Consider the following 17,293-nt stretch of genomic DNA (forward strand, 5'->3'; position numbering starts at 1 on the left):
TAAAAATAATTTCTATCTCTGTATGAATATTCTGTTTGATGAGATATTGTTACTATACCTTCCTTATAATGGCTGCTTTGAAGTTTTTATTAAATCTTATACCTGGAACCTCTGAAAGGCAATTTCTGTTATCTGCTTTTTTTCTTGCATGGATCACATAATCCTGCTTCTTTGAATGTCTTGTAATTTTTTTTTTTATTAAAAGCTGAACATTTCAGATAATATAGCAATTCAGGATACTAATTTCCTTCTCCCCCACCCCAGGGATGGGGGCTTGTTGTTGTTTGCATATTTGTTTAGTGATTTGGCGTACTACTTTAGGGAAGTCTATTTCCCCCAAGGTGTGAACCTCAGATAGCACTCATGTAGGGTGAAGTCGTGGGTGTGTGCCTAGTAACTCTGGGATGACAGGGGTTTTAGTGGGACTCTGTGTCTTCTCTTTGGATCTCTTTGTTAAACTATCCACCTCTGTTGGTATCACAGCCAGCTCTTAGTCTCTATTGATAGCTAGTTGATTGCTCTGCTGTTTTTGACAATGCCCTGGCATATAAATTGCTCCACAGTGTGATTCAGTTAAATTTGGGCCCCTTTGCTGGGGTAGTTTTCAGGTGAGTCTTTGCGGCTTGCTGTGGCCCTGCAGGAGCTGTTAGCTATTTCTTTCTGGTAAACTGTCTGCCTGATGCCTTACTTTATTGCTCTCTTGAAGCTACCAGTTTTGTCTTAATTGTTTGGCATCAAAATCTTTATTGTTTTTGAGACTACCCTTAGGCTTGAACTTCCTATGTATTAATTCAAATAAAGTCAGTTCTTCTGGGGAGAGCCGTCTGTTCTTATGGCCTGCCTCTTTCTCTGGGAAAAATCTCTGAGCCACAGCTCCAGATCTAGGTGTGGTTACAGTGGCCTGCTTCTCACAGAGTGACACTCCTGCTTTTATGAGCAGGGCCCTGGTATAGGCGGTAACCTCTGATCTCAGTTTGCTTCTCTTGGTTTGCTAACTCTAAACCATGAGCGAGCTGAGATGATGGTGATCAGAACCCCATTGTTACTGGTATGTTTGCTGCTGAAGTAGAGCCTCTGCTCTATGAGTGGGGGCTGGGTGAAGCAAAGGAGCTCCTGACTTCTCAGCTGCACTTTTGGCATTTAGTTGCTGCATAGCTGGTAGAGTAGGGAGAGGGGATGAGAAATGTTAATGTCCTGCCTCTCTCTGGGAGACACCACAGCCTCAGCTAGAGGCTGGGGGCGGAGGGAGCTCTGTGTTCTTGGCTGTACTCACCTGAGGTAGAATTTCTGTCAGGCTGAACTGGGAACGTGGAGGCTGGGGGCAGACTGCACTTCGAATGCCACAGACCCTCGCCATTCTTACCAAGTTTCAGTAGATTTTTCCTGAATAAATGTTCCTTCATTTGCTCTTTGGCTTTACGACAATTTCTGGAGATTTCAAAGGCTTCTTAATTTTACTAATTTTTATCAGTTATATTGTTCTGCTGGGGAGTTGATCTGCAGAGGTCTTCATGTGATTGTTCTGGAAGACTCCTAGTGGTTATGTTTTTTTTTTTTTTTTTTTCGGTACGTGGGCCTTTCACTGTTGTGGCCTCTCCCGTTGCGGAGCACAGGCTCCGGACGCGCAGGCTTAGCGGCCATGGCTCACGGACCTAGCCGCTCCGCGGCATGTGGGATCTTCCCAGACCGGGGCACGAACCCGTGTCCCCTGCATCGACAGGCAGACTCACAACCACTGCGCCACCAGGGAAGCCCAATGGTTATGTTTTAAAGCATTGCTTAAGACAGGGCTTTGGAATTCATTTTTTATTCAGTTACTCAGGTGCTGCTTTACATGTGTGGTTAGAAAGGTTTTCTCTTCTACTTTATACCTCACAAAGTCACAGTAAAATATATAGATTTCATCTTTGGATGAATTCAAATGTAAGCCCAACACTCAGAAGAACTGAGTTCTGATTCATTCCCTTCCACATATTAATTGTGAGATCTTGAACAGGTTACTTAACCAGCCTCAATTTATTTGATCATCCAAGATTTTGGGATAATAGTAGCTGTTTGTAAGTTAAATTAAATAATACGTTTGAAAGCAATTGGTAAAACTCTAAAAACTTAAAGTAGAGAGTATTATTACTACTTTAAATCAAATCTGGAATGAAGTGCCTCTCTTTTCATTCTCATGTAAGAATACTAATTATAAAATTTATCTTAAAGAGTTATTTGTTATATTTCACATGTTTTTGAACTCCATATTATCATTAATAAATATTTTTATAAAGTCAGCTGGGATATCACCTAGTAAATGATTACTTTAGGTAAGTTTGTTGTGGAATTACAATAGTAGAAGGGAAAAACAACATTTTTAATATATGTCTTTGGGGTATGTGTGGGGAATCTTAAAATAAAATTTGATTTTTTAAAATGCCAACATATTTACACATGCTTATACTTTGTTTATACTGTCTTCAGAGTATCCTGGCTTTAAATCCTCGAACACAATCTCATGCAACTCTGCATTCCACTTTGGCCAAGAAATTAGCCAAGAAACATTGGAAAAGAAATCCTGATAAGAACTGCTTTGTAAGTACCACTGATACATGAGTTCATGCTGAAAATTATCTCATTCTACACACTGTAAGACCAGATTTTATATGTAGTTAGAAACATAATTAAATATGTGTAAAGTACAGCTGTGATATTTTTCTTATTTTAAATATTTTATATTTGAATAATCTGAAAAGTGTGTTTAATTTTGATGCTTAAAAATCTATTGAAATAGTTTAAAATTATAAATTTAGTTTGGTGCCAAAATTTATTTTCTTAAAAATCTGTTAAAACCTCTTAAAATCATTTTGTAATGACACAATGATACAGAAGAGTTTCAAAGTTATAAATATAATTCAGTTGAACAAGGGTATACTAATGTATACAAACTGTTATAAAATATGCTTTGGGGGAATATTTGAACATTAGGTATTCAGTATGAGCATCTCATAGTTCCAGGTGAGGTATAGGTGCAAAAATCTGAGATCTGGTTGCTAGAATGTTATTTAATTGGGCCCATGAAATGATTACTGGGCTGGGATTGTTAGGTCATAAATGAGGATTAAGTACAACCTTGAAGGCAATTTTAAAATGCTGTCTTAGGAGGTATAAATCTTTAAGTTTGGGAAAGCAATTTCCTTTTTACCTGATTTCCCAAAATTAATTTCTCCAAAATTAATTTTCTCAAAGTAACTAGTGAGCTAATTAATAGTATTAGCTTATTTAACATTAGCTCTTTTGGTACCTTGTGTATATGTTCTATTTAATACAATGATTTTAATTTATTTTTATGTACTTCTTTCCTACATATAAACTCTTTGAGGATAGGAATTGAGGGTATGTGCTCATGTGCATTTGTTTTTATCTGATATTTAATCTTTCTGTCACTGACCAACCAGCAAAGTTTTTTGAGTAAAAAAAGAAATAGAAATACGGAGAAACAACACGACTTGAGATGATAACACAGCCACTTACTAGCAGATCTGGATTTGAAATTCAGTTTTCCTTGCTCTGACTCTGTGAGCTTTGCATTCTACTATGACATTTCTAGTAGAGGTCTCTGGAAGGACACTAATGTGATCCAAATTAGATCAAGGAATAGATCAACTATCAGTCATGTTCCTGTATAATGATGTGAACAATTGAAGGACACTGAAAAAAGAATCACATAATTTTCAAACTTAGAATGCCTTTAAAGATTATCAAGTCTAACTCTCTCATTTTAAATGTGATCCAGATAAATTAGATTAAATTAGATAAATTCTCTAAGGTCCCCTTTATATATTATTAAACTGTTTATTTAGAAAGAGAGGCTTTCTCTATTATTATTATTGTTGTTATTTAATAAAAATTAGCATTTTCTTTCCATAATGTTAGCCTGTAAACTGAGTGGTGTATATTGGGTTGGCCAAAAAGTTCATTTGGGTTTTTCCATAACGTGTTAACAGAAAACTCGGACAAACTTTTTGGCCAGTCCAATATTATCCTATTTTTTGTAATTGGCAAAGATACAGTGAGAAGTGTTTTTCTCTATTAAATATATATTGGCACAAATTCCTAGAAAAGCAATTTGACAGTATCTTTGGCAATATCTTTGACAATATTTGTTAATACCTGTGTTAGTTTGCTAGGGCTGCCATAACGAAGTACCACAGACTGGGTGGCCTAAAGAACAGTTTATTTTCTCAGTGCTCTGGAGGCTAGGAATCTGAGATCAAGGTGTCAGCAGGGGTGATTTATTCTGAGGCCTCTCTCTGGATTGCAGCTGGCTGTCTTTTCTCTGTGTCTTCACATGGTCTTCACTCTGTACTTGTCCAAATTTCCTCTTACAATGACACCAATATCTCAGATAAGATCCACTCTGATGACCTCATTTTAATTACCTTTTTAAAGGCTGTCTCCAAATTTGTCCAAATACAGTTACATTCTAAGTTACTGGGGGTTAGGACTTCAATAAATTAATTTGAGGGGATATACATAGAGTTCAGTCCATAATAATACCTTTAAATTATCAAACACACCCAGTAATTCATCTCCTAGTAAACTATCCTAAGGAAAGAATTAGGAATGTAGGTAAATAATTAAATAGAAAGAAGATCATCCCAACATTATTTGTAGAGAAAAATGTGGGGGAAAAAACCTACTGAATTCTAACCATTGGGTTATGGTTAAGTAAATTAGGGCTGATCTATTCAGTGGTAAATTGTGCAACCATTAAAATTACTTTTGAAATAATTAATAATCTGAAAAAATACTTACAGTCTATATTATATGAACAAGGCACGAAACAGCACTGTATTTAAGAATGATTGTATGCACTTTTACACAACCACACTTATATACATATTCACAAAGAAAAAAAAAATGAAATGTTAATAGTAATTATATTTGTTTTCTTAGCACTTTTGTATATTTCAAATTTTCTATAATGAGCAAGTGTTAGAGGAAAAATAAAAGCTTTAAATATATGTTAAAATCTCAATTTCTAACAGCAGATATATTGCTCTGGATGTAAACCATTTTGAAAACTCTATGTGATACACTGGATTAATAAAGAACAGTGAAATAATATTCCCAAGGGGAAATATGGAGCTAGAGTTGAAAGTTATCCTCAGTGTCATTAAAGAATGCATTTTTTTTCCTTTTCATTATTATTCTCTTTGTGCATGAATAAAAGTATCACCACAAGATATGATTTATTTTGAATTGATAAGTTTTCATACTTGAGTTTTATAATCACTCATCTAAACTAAAAAGCCTTATAGTTAAAACAAGCATAAGAAGATTCTGAAAAGTGAAGAGAAGGCCAGCCAGCTAGGGATATGGACCTGAAACATGACACAGTGATGAGTTCTCTGGGTTTTCTTTTTTCTGCCTTGGAGCTGAAGAAATTGGAAAACCAGAAATGCTAACTGATACACACACACACACACACACACACATACACACACACACACGTACACAGATCTCAATAAAGTCTGCTCTCTCTAGCCAAAATACCAGGAAAGGAACAGTCTAGCAACAGAAGACTTTTCGACAGTAACTGCTTTAATCTAGCCAAACACAACAAAAAAAATTGTGACCTCATCCTGATGCATTCATAAAGGCCGAGTGGGAGCCTAGACTTCTATCTTATGATGAGAGGATGAGTTGCTCCAATCCTTCTGCTGGGTGAAAGAGTAAGGAGTCAGGACTTTCATACCCACTAGCTAGCCGGTAACCAAGGCAGCCCACAACCCCAGTCACCCTCTGTGGTGTCAGTGGTGAGACCACTGAACTTCTACCCCTATCAAGAAGAGAAGAAACGGGGTGAGGCTAAAAAATACCCCAAAAGGAAATAATAGCTAAAAACTTCCCAAATTTAACAAGAGACGTAAATCTACAGATTCAAAAGCCTCTGTGAAACACAAAGGAATCCATAGCAAGACGTATCATAATTAACCTTCTGAGAACTAAAAAGAAAGACAGTATCTTAGAAGAAGCCAGCCTGCTTGCCTCAAGGTAAGGACAGCTCTTATGGGCAGTTGTGCTCCAGATCCTTGCCCTGTAGCTTTGACTAAGACTAGACACTATCACTGACAAATGCTTGCTCAGCATTTTTTTTTTTTTCCTACCCTGCTTCACCCCTCTTGTATTGGTATTTCCTGAAGAACACTCACTCCATAATCACGTGAACCCAAATCCCTGTCTCAAATTTTGCTTTTAGGGAAAACGAACTTTAAATTGCTAAATTAAGAGCAAATTGTGGCCTGTATCAGCAGTACTTGACATAGGCAGTCACTCTCTTCTTCCTGAAATATTTTTTTCACTTGACTTCCAGGACATTAGACTCCCTGGTGTTCTTCTTTCCTTATTGGTATCTCCTTCTCACTCAGCGTATTTGTTGGTTATTCCTCATCTTCTCACCCTTAAATATCAGAATGCCCAGGGCTCAGCTCTTTCTTTCTTTCTTTAGAGACTCACTAAGTTGGTGATCACATTTTGTCTCCTCATTTTAAATACCATATATAGACAGATGGCTTCTGCATTTATATCTCTTGCCTGGACCACTTTCTTAAATTCTAGTCCTCTATAACAAAATGCCTAATGAATACCTCCACTTGAATGTCTAATCGCCATTTCAGTGTACACATACTGAAAATCCAAATTATGATCTTACCTCCAAAATGTATTATTCCTGGAGTCATGTCCATCCACCCTTTCTCTGAGAGCAAGATACTGAGTCCTTGATTTTGTTATTTCTCTCACCTTCCATACCTAAGTAGAAGATCCTTTTGGCTTCAAATATATCTAGAATCTGATTATTTCTCACCACTTCTACCACTGCCAACCTTTCTAAGCCATCACCATTATCTTTCATCTGGATTATTTAAGTTGCTTTGTAATGGTTTCCATGCTTATGCCCTTTCCTGGTAGAGTCTCTTCATAATAATTCATCGGAGAAATCCTTTTAATATTCCTGTGCTCAGAATCTTTCAGTGGTTTTCTAGCTTACTTGGAGTTTGCATAATTTCCTTTGTACAGTTGTCACCTCAGCAAGGGCTTCTCCAGCCACCCTATTTAAAACTCTTAACCTGCCACCCTACCAAGCTCTCTTTAGACTTCTTTGCTTCTTTGCGTCCCCAGCTTCATGAACCCTTGGTGCTCACTAAAGATCTGTTGAATGAATATGACCCCTCTTTTGCATAGTCCTTACATACTAGACATAAGGATCACATGTTTTCTTGTATAGTGCTATATACAGTTTCCAGAGTCCCTTTGCATATTGCATTTGATTTTTACCATGATGTGAATGGACAACCCAGATTTGTTTCCTCATTATACTGATCTGTTTCCTCATTTTACTGACTATGCTGAAAATGTTAAATTATTTGCTTAAACTCATTGAAATTACTTAGTGTTGGAGCCGTGTCTAGAATTCTGGTTATCTGAATCTAGTGTGTCCTATCCAGTGTGTTACCTGGCCTCCTTAAAAAACACGAATAAGATGATTAGAAAATAGATACGTTAAAGTTAAGGAAAATGTAGATTGTAGTGGTGGTCACGTTTGTGACCAGTAATCTTACATCATTTCTGAAGGCAGCCAAAGAGCTCGTTTTGAACCAACTCCCCAACTACCAAATAGAAAGGCTTTATTTATTCGTGTTTATTTTGTTTTATTTTCTAATGATTTTGCTTTGGCTTTACAATTCTCTGTTTTGGTTTGACTCAGATAATTACTGCTTTATCATTCTTAGCATATCTGCATTGGGGCTGTGGTTTGGGTTTATTTGGGTAGAGTCCTCTCTGTCTCTCTTTCCACTTTGGTCCTTGAAGCAACTGTATGTTAGGCACTGTATTGAATGCCACTCAAAGGTGAATAAAATATGCAAAATAAGTAGTCTAAAACTGTCTATTAAATTAAATCACATTTAGTTTTAATAAACAAATATTTGTTTATAGGCTTTTTAGAAAATAGGCATCTGTTTTGGCCTGTAGAAGTACCCTAAGAATGGCAATTCTGAAATTTTTTACCCAGGAATTTCTTTCCTTGCCAAGTTAATACCATTCTAGTAATAATTAGAAATTCTGAATTCAGTAGGGAATTTAAACTGGCAAATGTGTTTTTACTGGTTAATGAAGCACGAAACAGTTATTTCCAGTATCTTTTAAGCAGGTGTTCTATAACTGTTGTTTATTTTTGCCATTTTTGAAAATGTTGATCTGTCTTAATTACATAAATATTTTGTGCTCATTTTCCGTTAGCAATTTTTAAAGAGCAGAAAATGTTACAAATCAGAAAACTTACCCTGGGTGAAAATAAAAAGGAAAGGCAATTAAAGACAACCAATTATTTGACATATTTTGAGAATTTTAGCTAATTTGTTTTAAACACATGGCACTTAGTAGGTGCTCAAAGTAAAATAATACAAATAAAAATAAACCATAATGTATATTAAGAATTTGCTGACTGCAGGTATATTTCAAAGTGCTTTCTATGAAGTAACTCTTTTTAGCCTCAGAACCACCCTGGTGAGGTAAGTGTTATATTTTATCTCCATTCACAGATGAGGGAAGCTTAAGAAACCTGTCTAAGGGTCCACAACTAAATGGTAGAACTAGAGGCTGAATCCATGCAGTCTGGTACCAGAGCTCTTTAAGTAGACTATTTAAAATAAATAAATAAAAATAAATCACTGAACTTTTTTCTTCTAGTAAGTGGCTAAAGTAATATATAGGTTTTGGTAATCATTTATTTTTTCCCTGGGTGAGCTTCACCATCTTAGTCACTACTTTGTTTCTACATTTATTGCCTGTTTACAATGGGCCAGGCATTGTGCTGCTTAGCACTCTGGAATAAAAATGAACATGATATAGACCCTGCCAAGAAGGTCTCACATTCTTTAGAAGAAGACAGAAATATCAACATATAGTCCTCTTTCAAAGGACGAACGCTGGAGGAATTTTAATTATCAGTATGAGTTGTTCAGATTTGTCTTGAGATGAATCAGTCTAACTTTCAGTGTAGAAGATGGGTTCAACGAGAAAGATGGGAGGCCAGGTCTCTGGGACTGATGTGCAAGGCTGGAAGACAAATCATGGAGACCAGGGGCGGGGGGCATGTAGGAGAGAGGATAAGCTTGAATATATAGGAGGTGTCTTAGTCTGTTTGGGCTGCTATAACAAAAATATCACAGACTGGGTGGCTTAAACAACAAACATTTATTTCTTATACTTTTGGAGGCTGGGAAGTCCAAGATCGAGGCACCGGAAGATTTAGTATCTGGTGAGGGCCTGCTTCCTCATTCATAGATGGCTTTTTGCTGTGCCCTCACGTGGCAGAAGGGATGAGAGAGCTCTCTGGAGCCTCTTTTATAAGCACTAATCCCATTCATGAGGACTCCACCCTCATAACCTAAAAGCCTCACAAAGGCCCCACCTCCTAATACCATCACAGTGAGAGTTAGGATTTCAGCATGTGAACTTTGACGGGACACAAACATTTAGTCCATAACAGGGAGGTAAAATAAATATGACTTGGGAGTTGACTTTATGTGTACACTTAATTGTTCATAGGATAAATTGAGAGAAATCGTGAATTCAGTTTGGGATCTTTTGAGTTTCTTGTACCTGTGGGTCATCCTGTTTAGTTTAAAGGTTGAAGCTCAGTAACGGGGTCAGGAATGCAGATGAACAGTTTTGAGTAATCAGAATATATGTGGGTAATTAAAAGCCTGTGGGCAGAGTTACCCAGGAAGGGTGTGTGGAGTGGGAAGAATATGGAGGTTAGACTTTGGGCAGGGATTAGGGAGAGGGGAGTTAGACACTGGCCTCAGGTGAAGAGTGTAAAGGAGGCACCAAAAGACTCAATAATCAAGGTAAATAATACAAAAATCATACAAAATATATAAATAATACAAAAAATATATAAAATGTGTATATGGAAGCACGCTTCTTTCCTTTTGCCTCAGGCTCCATTGTGGCTCAGCTTGGCACTGAGCACCAGGCAAGGGCAGGCAGAGATGAGAATTTAGCCAAGAAGTGCTATGATGGGTGAGATGAGAACCAGAGGAGCGTAGTGGGAGAGTTCCTACAAAGAAGGAGAGATCAGTGTGCTTTTCCTCTAATACCCGATTACCGAATGGGGCTATTTTTTGTACTTTGGAAATTATCCTTCTAGCTTGCCTTATCTGCTGAGTCCATTTTTCCCTCTCAATTTTACATGACTATTAAGAGATGAAATCCACGTAGTTAATAAAGTTATTAGTCAACCAATCTCATTCAGAAAGGGAAGGTGGAAGCTTGGATCCCCAGCTACTTGGCTCTGTTAAACTTGACATAGAATGCAGGTCCCAATATTGGTACATATCAAATTCACAATATGAATTTTTATTTTTAAGCTCCAAAATTAAATGAGCTTTTGACCAGAGTCACAGTAAGAAAGCAATCCTATTCTGCACTGGCCTCTTCTTACACCATAGTTTAAAACAGCTTCTCAGGCTTGAGCTTGCTTTCCTGATTGCTGACAATAGCTTTCTTCCAAAAATAGACTCAATGCCTGAAGGAGTTTCTGGAATTAAAAAAAATAACCAAAACCAAGATTCTTTACAACTTAATGCCTTCTTCAATAGTTGAAAAATACATGGTTTGTATACATAATACAAATATCAGACTAGAAACTCAGGCATGCAGGAAATAAAACCTCCTTTATTTTCCTATAACTGAACTTAATTTTTAGTTTGAACTTCTCTAAGAGTAGAAGTTTAGTCACTGTCACTTTCAAAATTCTCTTTTCCCTGTTTGTCCCCCCACTCCCCCTTATTTCTCTGAGCTCATATATGAGTTTCTGGGGATTTGGTGGCAAGTGTGATAGGTGAGCTGAGCCCTGCTGATTCTTCATGACATCTTTCTTCTAATAACCATCACGGGGAATGTGGAGTCATCCTTCATTCCCATTCACTGGGTCCCTTCCTGTCCCTCACCTCTCTTCTACTTTGAAGTCACTCTCGAACACATGACAATCATTCTAATGTCCTTCTCAACACAGGGGCTTGGGGAACTTCATGGTTTAGTCACCTTTTCCCAGGGCTTCATCTAGTTAGTGGGTGACAGGTTCTCCAAGCTCATGATTTCCACGCACCTGGCTAGGGTTTGTCATTCCCCCTGTGTCCAGCCTGAGGAACTGAGCTTCTTTCTCTGGATCGACCATTATTCCTGGACCCTTCCCTTTCCTTTTGATCCTCATTTTGTTTTTCCATTCTTAAAATATTTATATAGTTTAGATGGGAAGGTAAGAGTGGAGGAAAAAATTTGCTTTTAACTCATCACACATATCCTCCTAAATCCACACTGTCAATCACCCAAGTTCTTCCAGTTTCCTTGAAAACTTGACTTCTGAAATCCGAAGTCTCACAGAAAATCTCTGTGTCGCTGCTTTCTGCACTTACATTCTTCTCTTTAAGAAATGAAAACCAGTGGCCTAGCTGCCTAACATGTGTAAACTTTAGGAGGAAGGAGACAAAAATTACAGTAAAACATCTCGTATCCCACAGAGTCTGATTTTGAATTTGGATTTAACAGAATCGGTGATTATCTCCCATCCTTCATCCAGCAGAGTATCGAATGAGGTCTGTTAGGGTGGGAAGTTAGGGTAGGGTAAGTTCCTACTTTGGGTTGGAGAGACTAAGAAAGAAGGGCTAGGCCAGGCAAAGCCATTCAGAACCCTGTGTTGGGAAGCTGAGATAGTACTTGCAGGACTCTTGAGAGTGAGTGTCTCCTTAAATGTTGTGACATAGACACCTCACTTACATCACCATAGTACTGAGCCTGAAAACTGCTGCCAACCAAAGGCTTGCACTGTGCTGGAGGTACCAGCATGCCTTGGGACCCAGCAATGTCCCCATGAGTGTTTAAACTTGGGTAACAACTGCCAACCTGCAGCAGGGACTCAAATGGATTTGGATGGCACAGGTGGCCCCAGAAATCCTAGCTGGCTCACTGGGTGGGCTTCCCTGGTCCTTACATTAATTTCCCAGTAATGCTACTGCATATATTATCAGATTTTTTGGAATCATTAATCTGGTATGGTTTTACCATTTCTATTAAGAACAGTTATCCTGCTGCATTTGTTGAGAACATTGTAATGGATTCGAAAAATAAGTTTATTTTTAAATAGGTGTATTTTAAGTGATCTTTATTGGATCATCTCTTCCATACTTCTAACAAAGGTTAGAAGTTATTACTGTATAAATTTAGTAATTAACTTTATGTGTGTGTTAAGATAGAAATAAACTAGAAAAAACTAATCCTTTAAAGAAAATGCAAGTTTAAAAGTTCAGCAGAGGGAAAATTTTACAGAGTTAAAATGTACTGTGAAATGTGACTACCTAAAAATCCTGTTGTCAGAATATACAACTTTAAGAAGAACAGGGATTCTGAGCCTAAACTCTTGCTGCACGGTCATTTAGACATATGTAAACCTTGTAATTTTGAAATTGGGATGGAGTCTTCAGCCGTATGAATTTTGACACATAACCAGTATTTATTTTACTATAGTAGCATACTACTTATGGGAAGGGCATTTTTGGTAGAAGTCTTAAAGTCTAGTTATGAATTTCTAAAGAATTTTGGGCAATCTCAATTTCTTTAAGAATACAAAGTATACTCTGAATCTGTACTTAAAATATGAAATCATTGATTGGTTTCCATTGTCTATATATGAATTATGAACTCCAAAGAGCATCTTTTGAACATTTTTGGGCATTGATCCAATGGCTAGAAATAAGGTACTTTTTATAGCATTGACCTCTCTTAGATAATTAATACATTGCATTACATTTTTCCATATTTATACAACACTGATCTTGGTTGGCCTCAGTCTGCAGCGACTAGAAGCAGGGTTTCTGATCCTGGCCAGAGATTAAGATTGGGTCATGGCAGTGAGAGCACCGAATTCTAGCCACTAGACCAGTGGTCAGTGACAAGGCCCTGGCCCTTTGGCTTTGCAGAAAAGAATTCCCACAAAAACAGAAAGTAGTGAAACAAGTGAAGTGTTTATTAGGAGAAAAAAGAGTACAGTACGTGTGGATAGACACATGGGCGGACACAGAGAGAGGGTTGCGCCCTTGTGGTAGTTTAAATCGCTTTTATGGGCATTTCTTCCAGGTTTCCTTTGGCCAATCATTTTGATTTGCCTGGCTCAGAGTCCATATTTGGTATATCTCAGGATCCTTCCGTGTGTGCACGCATCTCTCAGCCAAGATGGATTCCACCGAAGAGACCTATGGGTAGCTTGGCATAACTCCCCTTTTGACATCCAAGGAGCTTCTGGTCGGGAAGGTCTCCTTGACTTCGAGAGTGAGAAATATATGGTCTCTTATCTTCTATCTGGGCAGGGCCCAGCCTCTTCTCTCGATTTGTCATGCTATTCTCATCTTGGAGTATCCACAGGGGACAAACTCCAATTGCTTACCCTAGGGGGGGGCCCATCTACCTCCTGCCTCAACACTACTATAGATAAATTATTTTATTAATATTCATAGTATATTTGCTTGAAATCTGAGTTGTACAGTTTAATTAGTTACCAAATATTAATGGAAGGCCAAATATGTGCCAACCACTGTGAAAAGTGGGGAAAGGGACAGATGCTTTTCCTGCCCTGACAGCTTACAGTCATTCGAACAGGCATTAAACTCATTCACAACCAAGTGTTGTGAGTATTGCCATCCATGGGACTTGAAGTATGTAACCTAGTCTCAGGATTTAGCATTAGAAAACAGAAAATTCTGTTTTCTCTCTGAGAAAACAGAATTTAAGTTGAAAATGTAGATGAAGGAAGGAAAGAAGAAGAAGGATCCCACCAGAGTACAGACTATATATTGCAGACACCTAAGATGAGGGAGGATATTGAACTAACGATATTGATACTTTAACAATTTTAGTGCTGCATGGCTGTGTAGAATATGGGGGGAAGTACCAAGTGATGAGACAGAAGAGATCAGAGGGGAGTAGTACAAGTAACAATAACAGTAATGATATTAATAATAACATTTATTGAAAAGTTCTTTATGCTGATTCTTTCATTGAGAGAAGTGCATACCATCTCATTAAGAAAGCACACTCTGCTACCTGCTAGAATTTGGAATTTTGCCATATATTAGGTTCTGTCTTTGAAAGTATGTATTTCCTTGGCACTTTATTGCACACATAGAATTAGAATAGTATTGTCAGAGATTTATTCTCCAGGCAAAATATGTAATAAAATGCTAATTGGCTAAAAAGAAGAAAAGTGTTAACTCTTGATTTCCTGAGGCTGTTACAAGAAAGCTTTGCTTTAATTATTTATTTCAGACTGATCACAACTTTCTCCAGGTCCATGTGACACACAAATTAAACTCATTTGTAATTGTCAGCCATCAGCTCTGTTACTTTTATTTTGCTCTTCTTTAGTTTGAAATTTTATAATAGTTAAGTGGGAGTGAAATTTTATAGTAGTTAAGTGGCAGTTCTGGTTGTTTTTTTTTTTAACCAACTTTATTGTTAATTAGAATGGAGTGTAGTTATCTAGTCAGGGTTTAAATGGAACTGGAAAAAACTTTCCTCTGAGTAAGGTGTGTTTCAGTTAGCTTTATTAGCAAAAGAAAGAAATCTTTCCCTTTAAAGCTAGCTGCCTTATCTTTGAGGTTGGCTTTTTATGAAAGAAGACAGTGGAACCTGAAGGGATGACCTATCAGCAGAAAGGTTGGTTTAAGAGTGAGTTACAGAGATAAACTAATTGGGTTCAATTATTGGTTCTGCCATTTACTACCTATGTGCCCTTGAGTAAATTCCTTAATCTCTTCCTGCCTCCATTTCCTCTTCTGTAAAATGAGGGTAATAACAGCATCTACCTGATATAGTTGTTGTTAGGATTAAATGAGTCAATTTGCGTACTATATACACTTCCTATACACTTTAAAACACTTCCTGGCATATATATAATCCTCTATAACTGTCATTGTGTAGCATTGATGGGTTGATGCTCCCAGATCTGTTTCTGTTACTACATATGTAGATCCATAATGATAGTGGATACAGAACAAAGTAACTAAATATGGAAAGAATGTGGAAGGGTAATAAACAGGAAGATATTAAGGACGGTAATGGAAAACAGAGCAGACATTTCCTGTATTGCCGAGAAATTTCTTAGCAGCAAGGTGTGTGTGTGTGTGTGTGTGTGTGTGTGTGTGTGAGAGAGAGAGAGAGAGAGAGAGAGAGAGAGAGAGAGAGAGAGAGAGCGTGAGAGAGAGAGAAACAACGGAGGTACCAGATTTTCTGAGCACTGCCTAATATATCCATGAAGTTGGAATGAATTATCTTCCTGTGAATTTTTTTTTACCATATTTTGCACTCTCCAAAAAGCTTCATCATGACACCTTGGTCCTGCCCAGTTTCACCAGTCTATAGCTCTTCGTTGTCATGGGGATTTCGCCCTGGCCGACGCTCTGTTGTGTGAGCCCCTGTAGGGAACTAAGTGCTAACCTGAAATGTTTCTCTTCCCTTAAAATGGCTGAGAGTGAAACGTTTCCTCTAACCATTTGACAAGGAAGTTTCTCTTTGGAGAAGTTGTTCATATAGATTACATATTAGTCCAGGAATATTGAGAAGGGAATCCAAAAGATCTGAAACCAAACTGATTTGGTTTGTTTATATAGAAATTCTTTGCATAGTCATAAATACTAAACTGGAATTATATGATGTATTGTAGGTCAATAAGTAGTATATAATGAAGCAGATGTGTTAAGACTATGTCTATAAAAACAGGATATGTATATTTTAAAAGATATTAATGAAGCATATTACTGTATTTGCAAATAAGAAATAACTTTGCATATGGGAAAATAGAGTGCTCTGAACTAAAGAAATCAGCTAAATTGTCTTTAGAGCCTAATGGTATATTTTACCTTTGCAAAACATTTATTTGGTGCTCATAACAAATAAATATGCGAGTTTTGCTGTTTTCTGAATGGGCATACAATGGCAGCTGTCTTTCTAATCGCTCCCCTATTCAAACACTAATCGGTGGAACCCACGTAGAATGCTAGGCGCCTGAATAGGTAGACAATGGCAGCAACGTTTTTAATCACAGTCCTATTCAAGCGCTAATCAGAGTGATGATTAAGGGACATTAGAGGGAGCACTTTGACATCTGATCCTTTGAACTGACGTCTGTGCAGGCTGCACTCCACAGAGCTCACTCGGCCAAACTGATTTCCTTAAATAAAGTGCAGTGATTTCCAATGTAGGAAATATTACATTAGAGCCTATTGAAATGATTAGGAATTGAGGAGCTTTTCTTTTAGTGAGGATTTGGTGTATGCTGTATACTCACAAAGCTAGAACATTAATATTGCATGCACTCTGGGTATCAGGGACTATAGAGAAATAGCTTGAAAAAGATCCTCCTCTAGTCACACACTTACAATTGAATATGAGCAGAGATGTGAAACTCTGCTGTCATAGTCCTCCATTATGGAAGTTTATTTGGAGTTTTATATAACTCAGTCAAGATCGGAACATCCTAACTGCATTGCATTTTTTTGTTTTCTTTAGACCAGGGTGTTTTAGTGTTACTTCTTTTGAGTTGCTTTAATAACAACAAAAACAAAAATTGTGTTATATCCTATGCATGGTTATACTTTGCTTCAGTAGTCTTTAATAAGACAGAATGGAATATTTCTTTTTTTAGTCTCTCAGAATTTCTAATATCTATTTAGATTTTACTAACCTATTCTCCAGAACATTGCGTAGGATTGATCCTGAAAACATTAGTATCTATTCAAGATTTGCAGATTGGATCAGTGGTTAACATTTCAACATCAGCATTTGAAGATGTAGCTCTAAATATCTGTATATTTCTATAGCTATCTATCTATCATCTATCTATCCATATTTATAATTTATGTAAAAGAGAAAAAAATTTTTCTTCTTATGTTCAATATATGAGGTCTATGAAATTAAACTGGCAAAAAACATTAATAGAAGAAAAGGTGTACACATTTTATTTGATGTTAACAGTTTATGTCCATGAAGGCTTTCATAGATAAGAAGTGAAGACTCAAAGAAGCAGTTAGACTCATGGGCTTATGTATCATTTTAACAAAGGGCAGTATATTGTAGAGAAGTGACCAAAGGAAAACAGATTTGACTTCTAGGGGTGGTTAATTGTGGGAAGGTAAGTATATGGGGGAAACTAATGACTGATAGGACTTATTTTAGTAAGGTTTGTTTTTGC

General features: G+C 37.2%; 1 protein-coding gene across 2 annotated transcripts in view; it reads left to right on the forward strand.

The window, feature by feature from the left end:
• DPYD (dihydropyrimidine dehydrogenase) overlaps nt 1-17,293 on the forward strand; it is an 803,004-nt gene that overhangs the window by 36,088 nt on the left and 749,623 nt on the right. For both annotated transcript variants that reach the window (XM_082832404.1, XM_082832405.1), the window contains exon 2: nt 2,467-2,577. In XM_082832404.1, coding sequence (XP_082688530.1) covers nt 2,467-2,577 — 111 coding nt within the window. The remainder of the gene's footprint in view (nt 1-2,466; nt 2,578-17,293) is intronic.

Source organism: Leucopleurus acutus (assembly GCF_964270905.1).
Source record: "Leucopleurus acutus genome assembly, chromosome: 2".
Taxonomy (NCBI): Eukaryota; Metazoa; Chordata; class Mammalia; order Artiodactyla; family Delphinidae; genus Leucopleurus; species Leucopleurus acutus.